We start from the raw sequence: 14,281 nt of genomic DNA on the forward strand, positions 1-14,281 counted from the left end.
GTGTGCGGACTTTTCTCTAGTTGCAGCGAGTGGGGGCTACTCTTCGTTGCGGTGCACGGGCTTCTCATTGCGGCGGCTTCTCTCGTTGCGGAGCACGGGCTCCTGGCACGTGGGCTTCAGTAGTTGTGGAACGTGGGCTCAGTAGTTGTGGCTCGCGGACTCTGGAGCGCAGGCTCAGTAGTTGTGGCGCACGGGCTTAGTGGCTCCGCGGCATGTGGGATCTTCCCGGACCAGGGCTCGAACCGGTGTCCCTTGTATTGGCAGGTGGATTCTTAACCACTGCACCACCAGGGAAGTCCCTGGTATCCCCGTCTTAAAGAGGAGGGAGATGCTCCTAGAATCTCAGCTGCCTCGAGCAAAACACATAGACGTCTTGGAAAGGCAAAGAACCCGTGCATTCTGCAAACATTTACGAGCTGCGACTCTGATCCAGGCACACTGTTACCCAGTGGGGACGGGACCTTCAATGACACTGGCCCTGCTTCCTGGTTCTTTAGGGGAGAGAGACCCGTGAATATCCCTAAAGGTGGGGACAGGGTGCAGCGGGGACCACAAGGCAGCGGGGGCAATTGCACGTCTTGTGTGAGCCGACCTGGAGGTCTGCCTGGAGGAGGTGACACATGAGCCATGTGGAAGATAGTGGTTTACTCACCGGGAAACACTCTGACCCCGGTTTACAGCTCAGGGGATGCCTTTGGGAAATGCGGTACGGTGGCGGCTCTGTGGCTGGAACTGTGGATATTTTCCTTTATGGCTAAGACAGACTGCATCTTGGACTGAGGCCCAGAAACACGCTGCCCTTGCCTCTCCGTGACACCCCCGCAAGCGTTTCACAAACATTTCAACCCCGGCTCCCTCCCAGTGCTCAGGGGCTCAGAAATTCTGTTGACGTGCGGGTTTCAGACTTGCTAAAAATACGATGAGGAAGTCTAGGGTCTGGAGAGAAGCGGAGGCTGGATTTCAGTTTTCTTACAAGCTCAGCTCGGAGAAACTTGGGTGCATAACAAGTGAGTCGGGGGACTGGCACTGACTGCTCACGGGTGCGGGGTTCCTTATGGGGGTGAGAAGAACATTCTGGCATTCGACGGTGGTGATGGTTGCATAGCACTGTGAACGTGCTAAACAAAAATGTCTGCACTATTCACTTTCAGAGGGGTCACAGGGTGACTCTTACGCATGTGAATTTTATCTCAAAAAAACCCAGAAAACATTTTTAACGAGCTGAGGGCTCCTTTCCTGCCAGTTTAAGAGCTTCTTCCCACACACAGCCCACCCATCACCTTCGCCGCCTCTAAAACTACAGAAGCCCGATCAGAAAACCTCTGAGCTCCTGACCAATTTGTATCTCATCTTTGGCTGATAAAAAAGAGCTTTTTAAAAGAGCTTTGTTGAGACAGAATCCATAGATTATACAATTCATCCGTTTAGAGCACGCAATCCAGTGGCATTTAGTATGTTTATAATGAAGGCTGTGCAACCACCACTTCTATCTGGTTCCAGAACATGCTTATCCCCCAAAAGGGACCCCGTCTGCATTAAGACTCACTCCCTATGCCCCCTGCCCAGCCCCTGACACCACAGACCCACCCTCTGCCTCTGTGGACTGGCCTGGTCTGGACGTTTCCTATCAACGGACTCACGCACGGTGTGTCCTTCTGGGTCTGGCTTCTCTCACCGAGCATCCTGTGCTCAAGGTCCAGCCACATGCTCAAGCGTCTCAGTGTGAAATCCTAAATCCGCCCGGGGCAGGGTTTCCTCAGGCAAAGACACTGCTTTCAGGCCCCCATGACCTGCTCCCCGCTTTGTCGCTCTGGCCCGCAGGCTCTCGGACGGCTCACCGCCCGTCGCTTTGCTCTCCAGGACCTCTGACGGCTGCCACGTGCAGACAGGCCTGCAGGTGGGGGCCTGGAGGCACCACCCCGTGCCCCCTGCTGCCCCGCACCAGCCCTGCCGCGAACACGTCGCTGGGGACCTATTAGGATGCGCAGCCGTCTATGAGCACCTACTCTGCACCAAGTCCCACTGCAAGCATCTGCAGGTCACCCGAGCATCCCTCTTTCCGCCCACGAGGGGACATCAGTGTTACGACTATGCACATGTGCCAGCCGAGGGGCCTGAGTTTCCAGGAGCTTAAGGGCAACGGCAGGTTTTGCACCCAGACCCTCCAGGAGCCCCAGTCGCAGCCCCTGTGCCTGGAAGGGGGCTGGCGGGAAGCGGGGGGACGCCGTTTTCCTAGACCCTGGGCGTCCTAGACTCCCCGAGTCTGCCTGGAGGTCGTTTTGACCCATCCAGCCTGGGGTCAGGGAAGCCCTTGGCCTGGCCCGGCTGGGATGCTGTGGGGGCAGCTTCTGGGGCTGCTTGTCAAGGGAACTGGGACCCCGGTGCGTGGACACCCCCAGGCAGGGGTCTCCTGACCTGGGACCGGCCCAGGCACGGGAGGGCAGAGGAGCTGAGGGCAGAGGGCACCCACTGGCAGCCCCATGGTCCGGACTGCAGGCCGGGGGTCAGCGCGTTTAGAGGCCGAACCCCGGAGAGCCGTCTCTGACACAGGGAGGTCCCGCATCTGTGCCCATCGCCCCTCTCTTTGGCCAGGATCTGTGTCCCTCCAGCTTCTGCCAGGTCCTCTTTTGGGGATCAGGCCGGCCACTCTCTGCTCTGGGTCACTGTCTAGGGGCTGGGGGACAGGACTCGGCACCGGCCTTGGGGACGCTGAAGACACATTCCTGCCAGGGCTGCCGTGGGGCTGTGGCGGACCCCCCTCTAGCGTGAAAGGACAGATACCCGTGCGGGGCCCCCAGTGCCCTCAGCTACGAGGGCAGCTCCGGAATTTGCATTCTAGTCGCCCATTGACAGTTTACAAACAACTCTCACCAGGCTCTTGCCAGGAGTTCCAGGCATCCAGTAAAGAGGCACCGAAAGGGTGTCCTCCAACCTGAGTGTCTGGCCACTCCCTGTTCTGAGATGATCGAAGCCCCTGTTATCTGTACCCCACCCCCACCCCCCACCCCCGGCCCCTCCCGAATCCATCGCACAGCTGGGCGGCAGCCGGCTGTTTTCTAAAGGGCCTCGGGTCGCCTCTGGGGCGGCGGTAGCCTTGCCAGCCAGCCTGCTTGCAGCCGGAAGCCAGGAAGCGCCCTCTGGGGCTTTGAGAGCAGCAAGTCCCTGCACGCTGCCCCAACCCCATCCTGTGTCCGCTTCTCTTTCCAGCAGCTTCCTTCCGTTTGGAAATGCTTCTGACGAGGAGGAGAGGTCGTGGAGGAAGCTGTCCCCAGTTGTGGCGCTACTGGGAGGCCCGTGAACATGACTGACGCACAGAGCCGGCGGACCGCACCCAGTGTGAGGGCTCCCCTACCCTCGGCTCGGCGACGATCCAGCCCCGCAGGCCAGGCTGCCGTTCAGCCGACGCACTCTGCTCTCCGGAGTGGCTGCAGCCAAGACCCTCCCCACGTGCTTCAGATCGCAGCCCCGCCGGGTGCAGCCCTGCCAGGCACATGGCTCAGGTGTAAGAGGCTGATTCAGAGGCTCAGTCTCGGTGGAGCTGGGGGGCGGGGGGGGGCAGCTCCCCAGGGCAATTACTTCCACTAGCTTTTTTTTTTTTTCCACTCAGAGCCTAAGACGGGGCTGGGAACATAAGACGTGTTTCTGATCTGCTTAGTTTAGCTGGCTCGGCAGTTTCTAATCAATCCCACATGTTCTGGGATCTGTAAACACCGAGGGGAAAGCAGCCGCGTGGGTTCTGGGATCATAATGCTGGTCACCCATTGCTGACATCCTGGAGACGGGGGTTTAAAATGACTCATGCTGCTGGGTGGGAGGTCTTAGCATCATACCCAAGACCCCCTACCCTCCAAAAAAAAAATCTATTTAGGAGGGATTTTGAGACGAAACCACCTGAATGGCCCTTGGAGGAATTCTTTCGTTATCTCTAGTAACCAATCCCCTCCCTCCCCCGTCAAATTCTACCCCAACGAGATTCTAAGATGCTTTGTATCAGAGTTTGCGTCCCTGAACTTCTCAGACCCACAAGCCTACAGAAGAAAGGGCATTTTTGCAAAGGGCAGAGCTGTTGGAATAATCGTGACACGGTGCCAAGGATGACGCCTTGCACTAGAAAAAACCCACCACGCCTTCACGGCCACCACGATAGAGGCACACGTCCAAGTTCCCACTAACTAATCCCTGAATTATTCCCTCTGAAGGAGAAAACCAGCCCCAGGCTAGCTCTGAGAAGAGGGGGGAAAACTGATTACTATCTAAAGCCCTGGCACCAATTACAGCCCTTACCAGCAGAATTTATAGGTGCTGAATTTAATTACCTTTGAGTCGGTCCATCAGGGGATAAAAATCCCACCCCTCACAGGCAGGCAGGATCTTAGATTTTATTATTCCGGCCAGTGTCCTTGTATCTGCGTCCCCTTCGGGAACGGCTGCCCTTCAAGACAATTGCTTTCCATTTCTTTACATAGGATTTTACAGGCTTCCTCTGAAGCGTGGGTTAATTTAAGCCAATCCTTCCGGGGATCATCAGTCACAGATTAAGCCACTTTGCAAGCCATAAATCGGTAGGACTTTCTTGTCCTTGAGGGATTTCACCCAGCTGGAGCAGGGACTCCCAGGGAACAAATCCCGACTTCCTTCAGGCAAATTTAAGGTGCCCTTTTTGACACTGGCTCAATTGTCTTTAAAAATACTGCAGGGCACTTCCCTGGTGGTCCAGTGGTAAAGAATCCGCCTTCCAATGCAGGGGACGCGGGTTCGATCCCTGGTCTGGGAACTAAGATCCCGATGCCGCGAGGCAGCTAAGCCCGCGCGCTGCAACTACCGAGCCCGCGCGCCTCAACTAGAGCCTGTGTGCCACAAACTACGGAGCCCACGCGCTCTGGAACCTGCGGGCCACAACTAGAGACAAGCCCGCGAACTAGAGAGAAGCCCGGGCGCTGCCGCAAAGATCCCGCGTGCCGCATCTAAGACCCAATGCAGCCAAAAATAAATAAATAAATATACATTAAAAATAAAATAAAATAAATAAAATACAAGTACCATACTTCAATTTTTAAAAAAAATATGTACAGAAAGCATATTACAGCGGCTGTTTCCCAGGACGCTGAGATTCACGGAGTAGAGAAAAGTAAGCATCTGCCTAGGTTAGCAGTTCAGATTTACAAGGGAGAAAAGGAAGGGATGCGTCCAAGTGGGGAATTGTTCCCGGTGGGTCTTGGTGCATCACCGGCAGGTTTCCACCTCCTCCTCCTGGAACAGCTGTGTCACTAAATCCATTCCAGTCTCTAGTTTCTCCTGACATTTCGGTTTCCTGCAGGACAGCAAATATTCTTAAAGAGAGCTGGGTTCTCACCCTGCACAGCTCGAAGTGAATATCCAGATACTTGGTGACTGACACTCCACACAACTCCTGCATGACCTCAGCCCCTGAGAGCAGCCCAGTTTCACCCCAGAAGGTCCACCAGTTGTCTGGGTTCCTGACATCCCAAAGGGCCCTTCTAGCACATTGCAGACGGAAGCCCTCTGCACCAACGCACAGAGTCCCCAGGAGGAGAGGTATTTGGTCACAAAGCAGTAAGGAATGATTATCTGCCAAAAAAGGCAAGACATGCGTCATGAAATGGAGACTTGGGAAAAACGCTGCAGACCGTCTGAGGAGGCATCGTTGGATGGCGTGTCCTAAACCAGCCTTCCCAGAGTGACGCGTGCACAGGGATCCCTTGGGGCACGCGTGACACACAGACACTTCTATGGCAGGTCTAGGTTGGTTTGGGAGGTGGCATTTCTTACCAGCTCCTAGAGGTACTGAGGCTGCAGTTCCAGGAACCTCCCTTTGCAGGATAAGAACTTTTATCTTTTTTGGGGGGCTCCCACAACAAAATACCACCACCTGGGCAGATTAAACAACTGACATTTATTTCTCCCCGTCCTGGAGGCTGGAATCTGAGATCCCGGTGTGGGCAGGGCTGGTTCCTCCCAAGGCCTCTCTCCTGGGCACGTAGACGGCTGTCTTCTCCCTGTGTCCTCACAGGGTCGTCCCTCTGTGTGTGTCTGTGTCCTAATCTCCTCTTCTTATAAGGACACCCATCTCATGGGATCAGGACCCACCCTAGTGACCTCATTTTATTTTACACATTTTTTTATTTGTTTAAGTCTTCTTTTTCAAATTGAATTATAGTTAATGTACAATATTACATACATTTCAGGTGTACAACATAGAGATTCACAACTTTTAAAGGTTATACCCTTTTCATAGTTATTATAAAATAGTGACTATACTCCCTGTGCTGGACAATATATCCTTGTGACTTATTTTAGGAGTTGGGATTTTTTTTTTTTTTTTTTTTTGGCTGCGTGGCTTGTGGGATCTTAGTTCTCCGGTCAGGGATGGAACCCGGGCCCTCGGCAGTGAGAGAGTGGAGTCCTAACCACTGGACTGCCTGGGAATTCCTTGGAACTTATTTTATACGTAATCGTTTGTAACTCTTAAGCCCCTCCCCCTATCTTGCCCCTCCCCCTCCCCTCATCTTCCCTTCATCACCTTTTTAAAGACCCCCATCTCCAAGCACAATCCCATTCTGAGGTCCTGGGGGATAGGACTTGAACATATGAATTTGGGGGGGACACAGGTCATCCTGTAACAGACTCAAAGCCACAGGAGAGTCTCAACCATCGTGGAGGCACCATCCGACAGCCTGGTGGAATGGGATGGGGCAGAGGCAGTCACCCGGGGGGTGAAAAGGAGAGGGTCTTCAGCACAGCCGTTTGAAGACAGGCCACTCACGGCGCGCTGGTCCACGCCACAGCTGCCCCATCAGCCTCAGAGCTTCTGTCTCAGCGCCTCTCAGACCCTCAAGGGCATTCAAATCAGCCCGGAACCTGGCTACAGGCAGAGTCTAGGTCAGCAGGTCTGGGTGACACTAAAACTGCATATCTCACTAGCTCCCAGGGGATGTTGGTGCCACCGGTCTGGGGACCCCACTTTAGAAGTTCATGATGCAAACAGGAATCATCCTTAGTGTCCGGGGATGGTGATCCTTTTTGCACCCTCCAGTTGACTGAACCCCCAAGGTCCAGGAGGTCCTCACCCTCCAGGGGTATCACAGCCTCAGTTATGGAGGGAGTCATAGAAGAACCCTTGTCTGCTTCTTCCAACAGGCAGGAGAGAAGGCGGCCTTGAACCTTGACCCCCATGGGTGAAGCCCCAAAACACTCCAAGGGGATGCCAGTTGGACCAACTTCAGATCCACCCTGCAGGTAACCCCAGGAAACAGCAAGAGAAGAAAATTCCACTCTTTCCTTGAAATACCCCAGCTCCATCACTTTCCTCAACACCCCTTGTGCATTGGTCTTCAGCTGGCGACAGCTCTGCTCTCTTTTGAAAGGAAACGGGAGTTGGACGGATACGGGAAGTGGCCGCTTCCCAAGAGACCCCTGAAGATGGTGAGTTTGGTCTCATCTTCACCCGGAGCCTGAAAAACTGGCAAGGCTGCTTCAAGCATCGGTGTTCGTCCTCAGGGGGACGGGGGCGCTGAGATGTTCCGCATCTGATTCTGAAGGACAGTGGATGACTGGTTGGGGCCCCCCGATTTGCTGACACTCAGGACAACCAGCTAGAAGACTCGCGAAGCACCCCATGGAGGTCCTGGAGGAAGGGGGGTCAGGCGTGGGGACTCTGCATTTTTACCCTATTCCCCAGCAATACTCACACCCACCAAACTTTCCCAACTACCTCCCTGGAGTATCCGAATTTTGTGTAGACCATGTGTTATCACCACAAGGATAACGAATAAAAAATAATTGGAGGAAAATACTCACAAGGCATTCATCTAATTCTAAGACCATGCTTTTTGGGTGAAATGGACTCTTTTACTTTTTTTTTTTCTTCTTTTTGGCTGCGTTGGGTCTTCGTTGCTGCGCGTGGGCTTTCTCTAGTTGGCGGCGAGCGGGGGCTGCTCTTTGTTGCAGTGCGCGGGCTTCTCATTGCAGTGGCTTCTCTTGTTGCGGAGCACGGGCTCCAGGCGCGCGGGCTTCAGTAGTTGTGGCACGTGGGCTCAGTAGTTGTGGCGCATGGACTTAGCTGCTCCACAGCATGTGGGATCTTCCCGGACCAGGGCTCGAAGCCATGTCCCCTGCATTGGCAGGCGGATTCTTAACCACTGCGCCACCAGGGAAGTCCCTGAGTTTGTTTTGTTTTTTTTTTTTAATCTTGAGAATGACTTACTCCAAGGAAGAGCGTAGTGCTTTGCACCCATCAACTCTTGGGGCTCAAGCATTTGTCAGTCTCTACAGGAGCTGTTTTCACCGCAAAGGCAACCCCCTTCAAGGGGGCCATTCGTGGTAATAGGGAAATTGGGGCAGCAAAAAGATTTAATAGTGCTGGCTCCACCCCACGTCCTGCAATAGCCACAAACACGGAAATATTTCTTAAGACGCAGACGTGTGGGCCTGATGATGCTATAAGGCAAGAGGACCTCGGAGCCCTCCATACAATTGTCTACAGAATCAGCCTCTCGGCCAGTTGAAGTGGAAAAATGAAATCATACTGAACGGTGAATTTTATGTGTCCACTCAGCCAGGCTATGGGGTCCAGTTCACTCAAACACTAATCTAGATGTCACCATGATGGTATTTTGTTGATGGGATTAACGTCTACAATCAATTGACTGTAAATAAAGCAGATTATCCTTGATAATGTGGGTGGGCCTCCCCTGATCTGTTGAAGGCTTTTAAAGCAAAGACTGAGGTTTCCCGGAGAAGAAGCAATTCTGAGTCAAGGGTGCCAGTTAAATCCTGCCTGAGTTTACAGCCTATGGGCCTGCCCTACAAATTTCAGCCCTACAATCTTGTGAGACAATAGATGATAGATAGATAGATATGTGATTGCTAATAGATAGATAGATAGATAGATAGATAGATAGATAGATAGATAGAGACACTGATAGATACACTGATAGATAGATACATAGGTAGATGGAGTCTCTCGTGCTAGGGCAGGGTTTCTCAACCTCGGCAGTCCTGACATTGGAAGCTGGAGGACTCCCTGCTCTGTGGGATGTCCTGTGCACTACAGAACACGAAGTGTCACCCCGGCCTCCACCCATCTGATGACAGCAGCCCCCTCCCACTTGTGACAACCAAAAATGACTCCAGACATTGCCAAGTGTCCCCTGGGGGCAAAGGCACCCCTGTTTGAGCATGGCTGGCTGCAGCATCTCTACCCCGGGGGTGTCACTATGCACCTGTTGGGTGAGGGATGCATCACGGAGTCAGGAACCATGGAGCAGAGGCCCCACAGTGGCAGGGACCCAAGAGGCTCAGCCCCAGGTTTAAACCAGATGGCCAGATGCTCAGATATCACCTCTCAAGGGAGCCCTCACTCCAGCATGGGCGTCACCAGGGTGCTTCCCGAAATGCAGGTACCCTGGCTCCCCAGCACCACACCCACCTACCTAATGAAGATCTCGAGGGGCTGGGATTCAGGTGGTGCCTTTAAACCTGCTCCCTCCCAAGTAATTTGTCTGCACATCAAGGGCTGAGAATCACTGCCCTAAAGAGGGGGGCAGGTTCAGTGTTACAGATGCGCATGGGACAAGGGCAGTTTTAATGACCAGCTTGTGGGGTGACTTGCACACCCCGAGATTGGTTAGATCAAAGGGAGGTTGGGGGCCATGAGGAAGGAGGCAGAATCCAGAAAGATTCAACTCAGGGCTGTGGGGTGAGGCCAACGAGGGCTGGAGTCTGGTAGCATCACGTGGGCTGGCTTAATGCCTTGGGCAAGCATCACAACTTCTCCAAATCACCATTCTCAGAAGGAAAGCCCAAACATCCTGCCACATCTGAAGGCAGCAACCAACCTAAAATACCTCGCTCAGCACCTGACTTACCTTTATTCAACGGCAAGTACTCAGAACCATGATGGGCTGCTGTTAAAAAACTATAAAGAATATCACTATCAGTTTTTATTGCAGTCAGAGCTCCATATCTGCGGATTCCACATCTGCAGATTCAACCGACCACGGACCAAAAATATTAAATTTAGGGGGAAGGGTAAGCTGGGACAAAGTGAGAGAGAGGCATGGACATATATACACTATCAAATGTAAAATAGATAGCTAGTGGGAAGCAGCCGCATAGCACAGGGAGATCAGCTCGGTGCTTTGTGTCCACCTAGAGGGATGGGATGGGGGGGTGGGAGGCAGACGCAAGAGGGAGGAGATATGGGGATAAATGTATATGTATAGCTGATTCACTTTGTTATAAAGCAGAAACTAACACACCATTGTAAAGCAATTATACTCCAGTAAAGATGTTAAAAAAATAAATAAAATAAAATAAAATAAAAATATTAAATTTTTCTGGGACTTCCCTGGCAGTCCAGTGGTTAAGACTCTGCACTTCCACTGCAGGGGGAACGGATTTGATCCCTGATTGGGGAACTAAGATCCCACATGCTTCAAGGCCAAAAAAAATTAAATTTTAAAAAATTCCAGAAAGCTCCAAAAAGCAAAACTAGCATTTGCCATGTGACAACAACTATTTACATAGCATTTACACGGTGTTAGGTATGATAAGTCACCTGGAGATGATTTAAAGTCTACCGGAAGGGGACTTCCCTGATGGCGCAGTGGTTATGAATCCGCCTGCCAATGCAGGGGACATGGCTTCGAGCCCTGGTCCGGGATGCCGTGGAGCAACTAAGCCCATGCACCACAGCTACCGAGCCTGCGTTCTAGAGCCCGCGAGCCACAACTACTGAGCCCGCGTGCCACAATTACTGAAGCCCGCGTGCCTAGAGCCTGTGCTCTGCAGCAAGAGAAGCCACCGCAATGAGAAGCCCATGCACCGCAATGAAGAGTAGCCCCTGCTCGCCACAACTAGAGAAAGCCCGCGCGCAGCAACAAAGACCCAATGCAGCCAAAAGTAAATAAATAAATTTATAAAAAATAAAAATAATAATAAAAAAAAAAGTCTACGGAAGGAGGTGCGTGGGTTATATGCAAATACGACATCATTTTATATAAGGGACTTGACCATCCACAGATTTTGGTGTCCCAGGGGGTCCTGGAACTAATCCCCCTCAAATACCAAGGGATGCCTGTACTTTTTTAGTCTGTAGGTAGAAAAGGAGCTCTATTTAAACGCACACAGATGTTTAGTCTTGTCTGATAAGAGGAGAAGATACAATACATGTAGAAGGGAATTTCAGAGCCATTGTATAATATAGACACAGGAAAATGGTAATGTATACCCAGGATACAATAGATATACAGGCAAAAAGGGAATATAAGGAAATATATATATATATATATATATATATATATATATATATATATATATATGCACACACACATAATCTAGAGTTATATCTGTATTATAGCTAGCTAGCTAGATGATAGATAGATAGTTGATAGATGTTAGATAGTTAGTTGATAGATAGATGATAGGTAGATAGATAGATAGTTGATAGATGATAGATAGTTGATAGATGTTAGATAGTTGATAGATGATAGGTAGGTAGGTAGGTAGATAGATAGTTGATAGATGTTAGATAGTTGATAGATGTTAGATAGTTGATAGATACATAGACAGAAGATAGATAGGTAGGTAGATAGATAGGTAGGTAGATAGATAGGTAGGTAGGTAGATACATAGATAGATTTTTTTCTCAACAAACCAAACACGACAAGCAGCCCCTGGAGTTTCCATTTCTGCTTCTATCAGCTTTTAGAAGACCTGACTTGGTCTCATGGTCCTTCAAGAGCCTCCAGGTTTGATAGTGAAAGGTAATTAAATACACTGGAAATCTGAAACCGCCAAATTGTAAACCCCTATGCCTCAGGACTATACCCATATTCTTATTTTATTTTACACACACAGTTTAGTCATTATAAGAATGGTTAAGTGATGTTCACCATAATGATAGTCTGCTTTTCCAGAGCCTTTGTAACAAGCATCTTGGCAGCCTTGCAGGAAGTGTTTGGGGACCTCGTGAACTCCCTCACGCCGAGAGCTGCTGGTGGTTTGGGGTGTGAGGGGGCGGTCCATGCATTTAACAAACTACCCAGGACTCGGGACATCTGCACAACGTGTTCACACCGACGCGCCCTGACCCAGACCTCACGACCTTTCCTATCCCTCTTCACACCTCTCCTGCCTGTGCACTTCCCAACAATGTGACCTCAGACAAATGATGGAACACCTCTGTGCCTCCGTGTACCCGTCTATAAAAGGGCATCAAGGGACTCCCCTGGCAGTCCAGTGGTTAAGACTCTGCGCTTCCAATGCAGGGATGCAGGGGACACGGGTTCAATCCCTGGGCAGGGAACTAAGATCCCACATGCTGTGCGGCATGGCCAAAAATAAAATAAAATAATATCATCTTCAAAAAGAAAAAAAAAAGTTCCGTGTTAGATCAAAAAAGGAAACATATTTAAAAAAAAAAAAAAGAAGAAGAAGAAAGAAAAAGCGCATCAAGCCTGGCAGCCCCAGCCCAGGGCTGTGTGAGAATGAACTTGATTAACACCCGCAGAGCCTGTAGGAAGTCACGCCCTCATCAAAAGAACGTAACCTGGGCATCCTCAGAAGAACTCGGCTAACATCAGCCAGGGCCGGCTCCTGCATTTTTTTCTCTTCTGAAGAACGGCGGTTAAATCCACAACAAGTTTCCCCAGCACATATGATGAGGCACGTGAGCAGCTGAAGGAATCTGACATCCCATTATCCCCAAAGGAGCAAACCAACCGCGCCTGGTAGGAGGCTGAGTGGCCTGAGCCCGCAGGTAAAGCCACAGCTCCTGCTGCGTGCACAGCAGCAGGAATAAACCCTCAGACGGGTTTTGCTGGCTTGGCTTCTGGGCGGGTCTGTGTAGAATCAGAGCTCTGCCCTCTTGCTGTTCCTTCAGCCCTGGTGTCAGATCAGGGACTAACATCTCCCTGCAAACAGAAGCGCCTGGACTGCATTTCTGCGTGACCCACGTGCCGGGGGGGGGGGGGGCAAGATGCGCAGACAGCGAGGACTCCTGGAAGGGTCTCGGGGAAGGTGCTGGGTGCTGGGTGCCAGGATGTCTCACAAAACCACATCTGCTCCTAAGCAACCATCCTCAAACAGGATAAACAGGAAATGCCACAAGAGTGCCATCCAAACGAAATCCTTTAATTCCTAACCTGCAACACTTCTCACTCTTAAATCCTGCCTGGGCCTCCATCTCCTAAAATTCAAATATTCAAAGGGCCAAAGGAGCTTATCCAATTGCTGTTAAATCCTACATGTCCTGGGTAAATTATAGTTCCCAAACTGGGCCCCTCCCCACCTCTGCTCCCCGACAAACCAAAATCCCGGCATCACCAGAAGAGCCTGTATTGAAGTTTGGGGTGTAAACAATTCAGATGCTTTTAATTTGCCGACAGGAGGGGTGACACTGATGAGAAATGTCTAAAAACCTGAACGGAGGCTGCCCTTCCAGCAAACCCAATCTTGGGTGATCAGTCCCACAAAACCAAGCTGTGTCTCAGTTCCACTGTCCCCGTACGGAAACGCAGCACTCATATTTTAAATCGAAAACAAGGAATTGAAAAATCCCAGCACGCCCCAGGAACACGGGTCACTTTTTTCCATGTGTGACACACCCAGAGATCAAAAGCAGACAACAAAAACAGTTTGCTTCTAAGTGCTGTGATCCACATCCTACACTTCTGGGTCCAATTCCCAGACCCCGAATTGGTACCCGGCCCCTTTTTCTCCCCTCAAAGCCACCATACTTGGTCTGTTTTTTGTTTTTTTTGTTTTTCTACAATCTGGCACGTTAGAACCATTTCCCGAGTGGTAGTGGTTTGGGGCGGAGGGTTTTTTTTTGTTTTTTGTTTTAAAGCAGCCAGATAGAAATGCACACCCACACAGCTCTCCCCAGAGCAAACCCTCCCTTACCTCGGATGTGCATCAGAAAACACAGGAACGTGAGGTGGAAGATGCCCCACCAGGGCTCCATCCTCGGTTAACTTTCAGGCGAACCTTCAGTGTGTGTGCTGGGCGATCTGGCCACGCAACCCTTGCTGGACGGATGTGCTGACTTCTGCTTCCCCGTTTGCAAGGGAAACAGGCAATGTCTCCAAGCAGAAAGGATGAACCAAACTTGTGTGCCTCTGCCAGAATCTGAAGGGCTGGGCGTTCCGTCCCAGACTGCACCGCCTGGAGCCCGTGAGGCGTGGGCCTCCATGCTGAAGGGCATCCTGGGGAGCCCGCCTCCCTGCGCTACGCTGGCCAACCAGCCTCAGGATGCTGG

The 14,281-nt window shown here is 51.3% G+C and overlaps 1 protein-coding gene across 1 annotated transcript in view; it reads right to left on the bottom strand.

Moving 5' to 3' along the window:
• The window catches only part of LOC133082936 (glycoprotein Xg-like), a 38,949-nt gene extending 24,962 nt beyond the window's left edge, over window positions 1-13,987 (bottom strand). The window contains exons 1-4 of the mRNA XM_061179619.1: window positions 13,927-13,987; window positions 3,353-3,480; window positions 2,416-2,490; window positions 1,864-1,972 (exon numbers count right to left, since the gene is read on the bottom strand). Coding sequence (XP_061035602.1) covers window positions 1,864-1,972; window positions 2,416-2,490; window positions 3,353-3,480; window positions 13,927-13,987 — 373 coding nt within the window. The remainder of the gene's footprint in view (window positions 1-1,863; window positions 1,973-2,415; window positions 2,491-3,352; window positions 3,481-13,926) is intronic.
• Window positions 13,988-14,281: the final 294 nt, after the last annotated feature.

This window comes from Eubalaena glacialis, chromosome Y (assembly GCF_028564815.1).
Source record: "Eubalaena glacialis isolate mEubGla1 chromosome Y, mEubGla1.1.hap2.+ XY, whole genome shotgun sequence".
NCBI lineage: Eukaryota > Metazoa > Chordata > Mammalia > Artiodactyla > Balaenidae > Eubalaena > Eubalaena glacialis.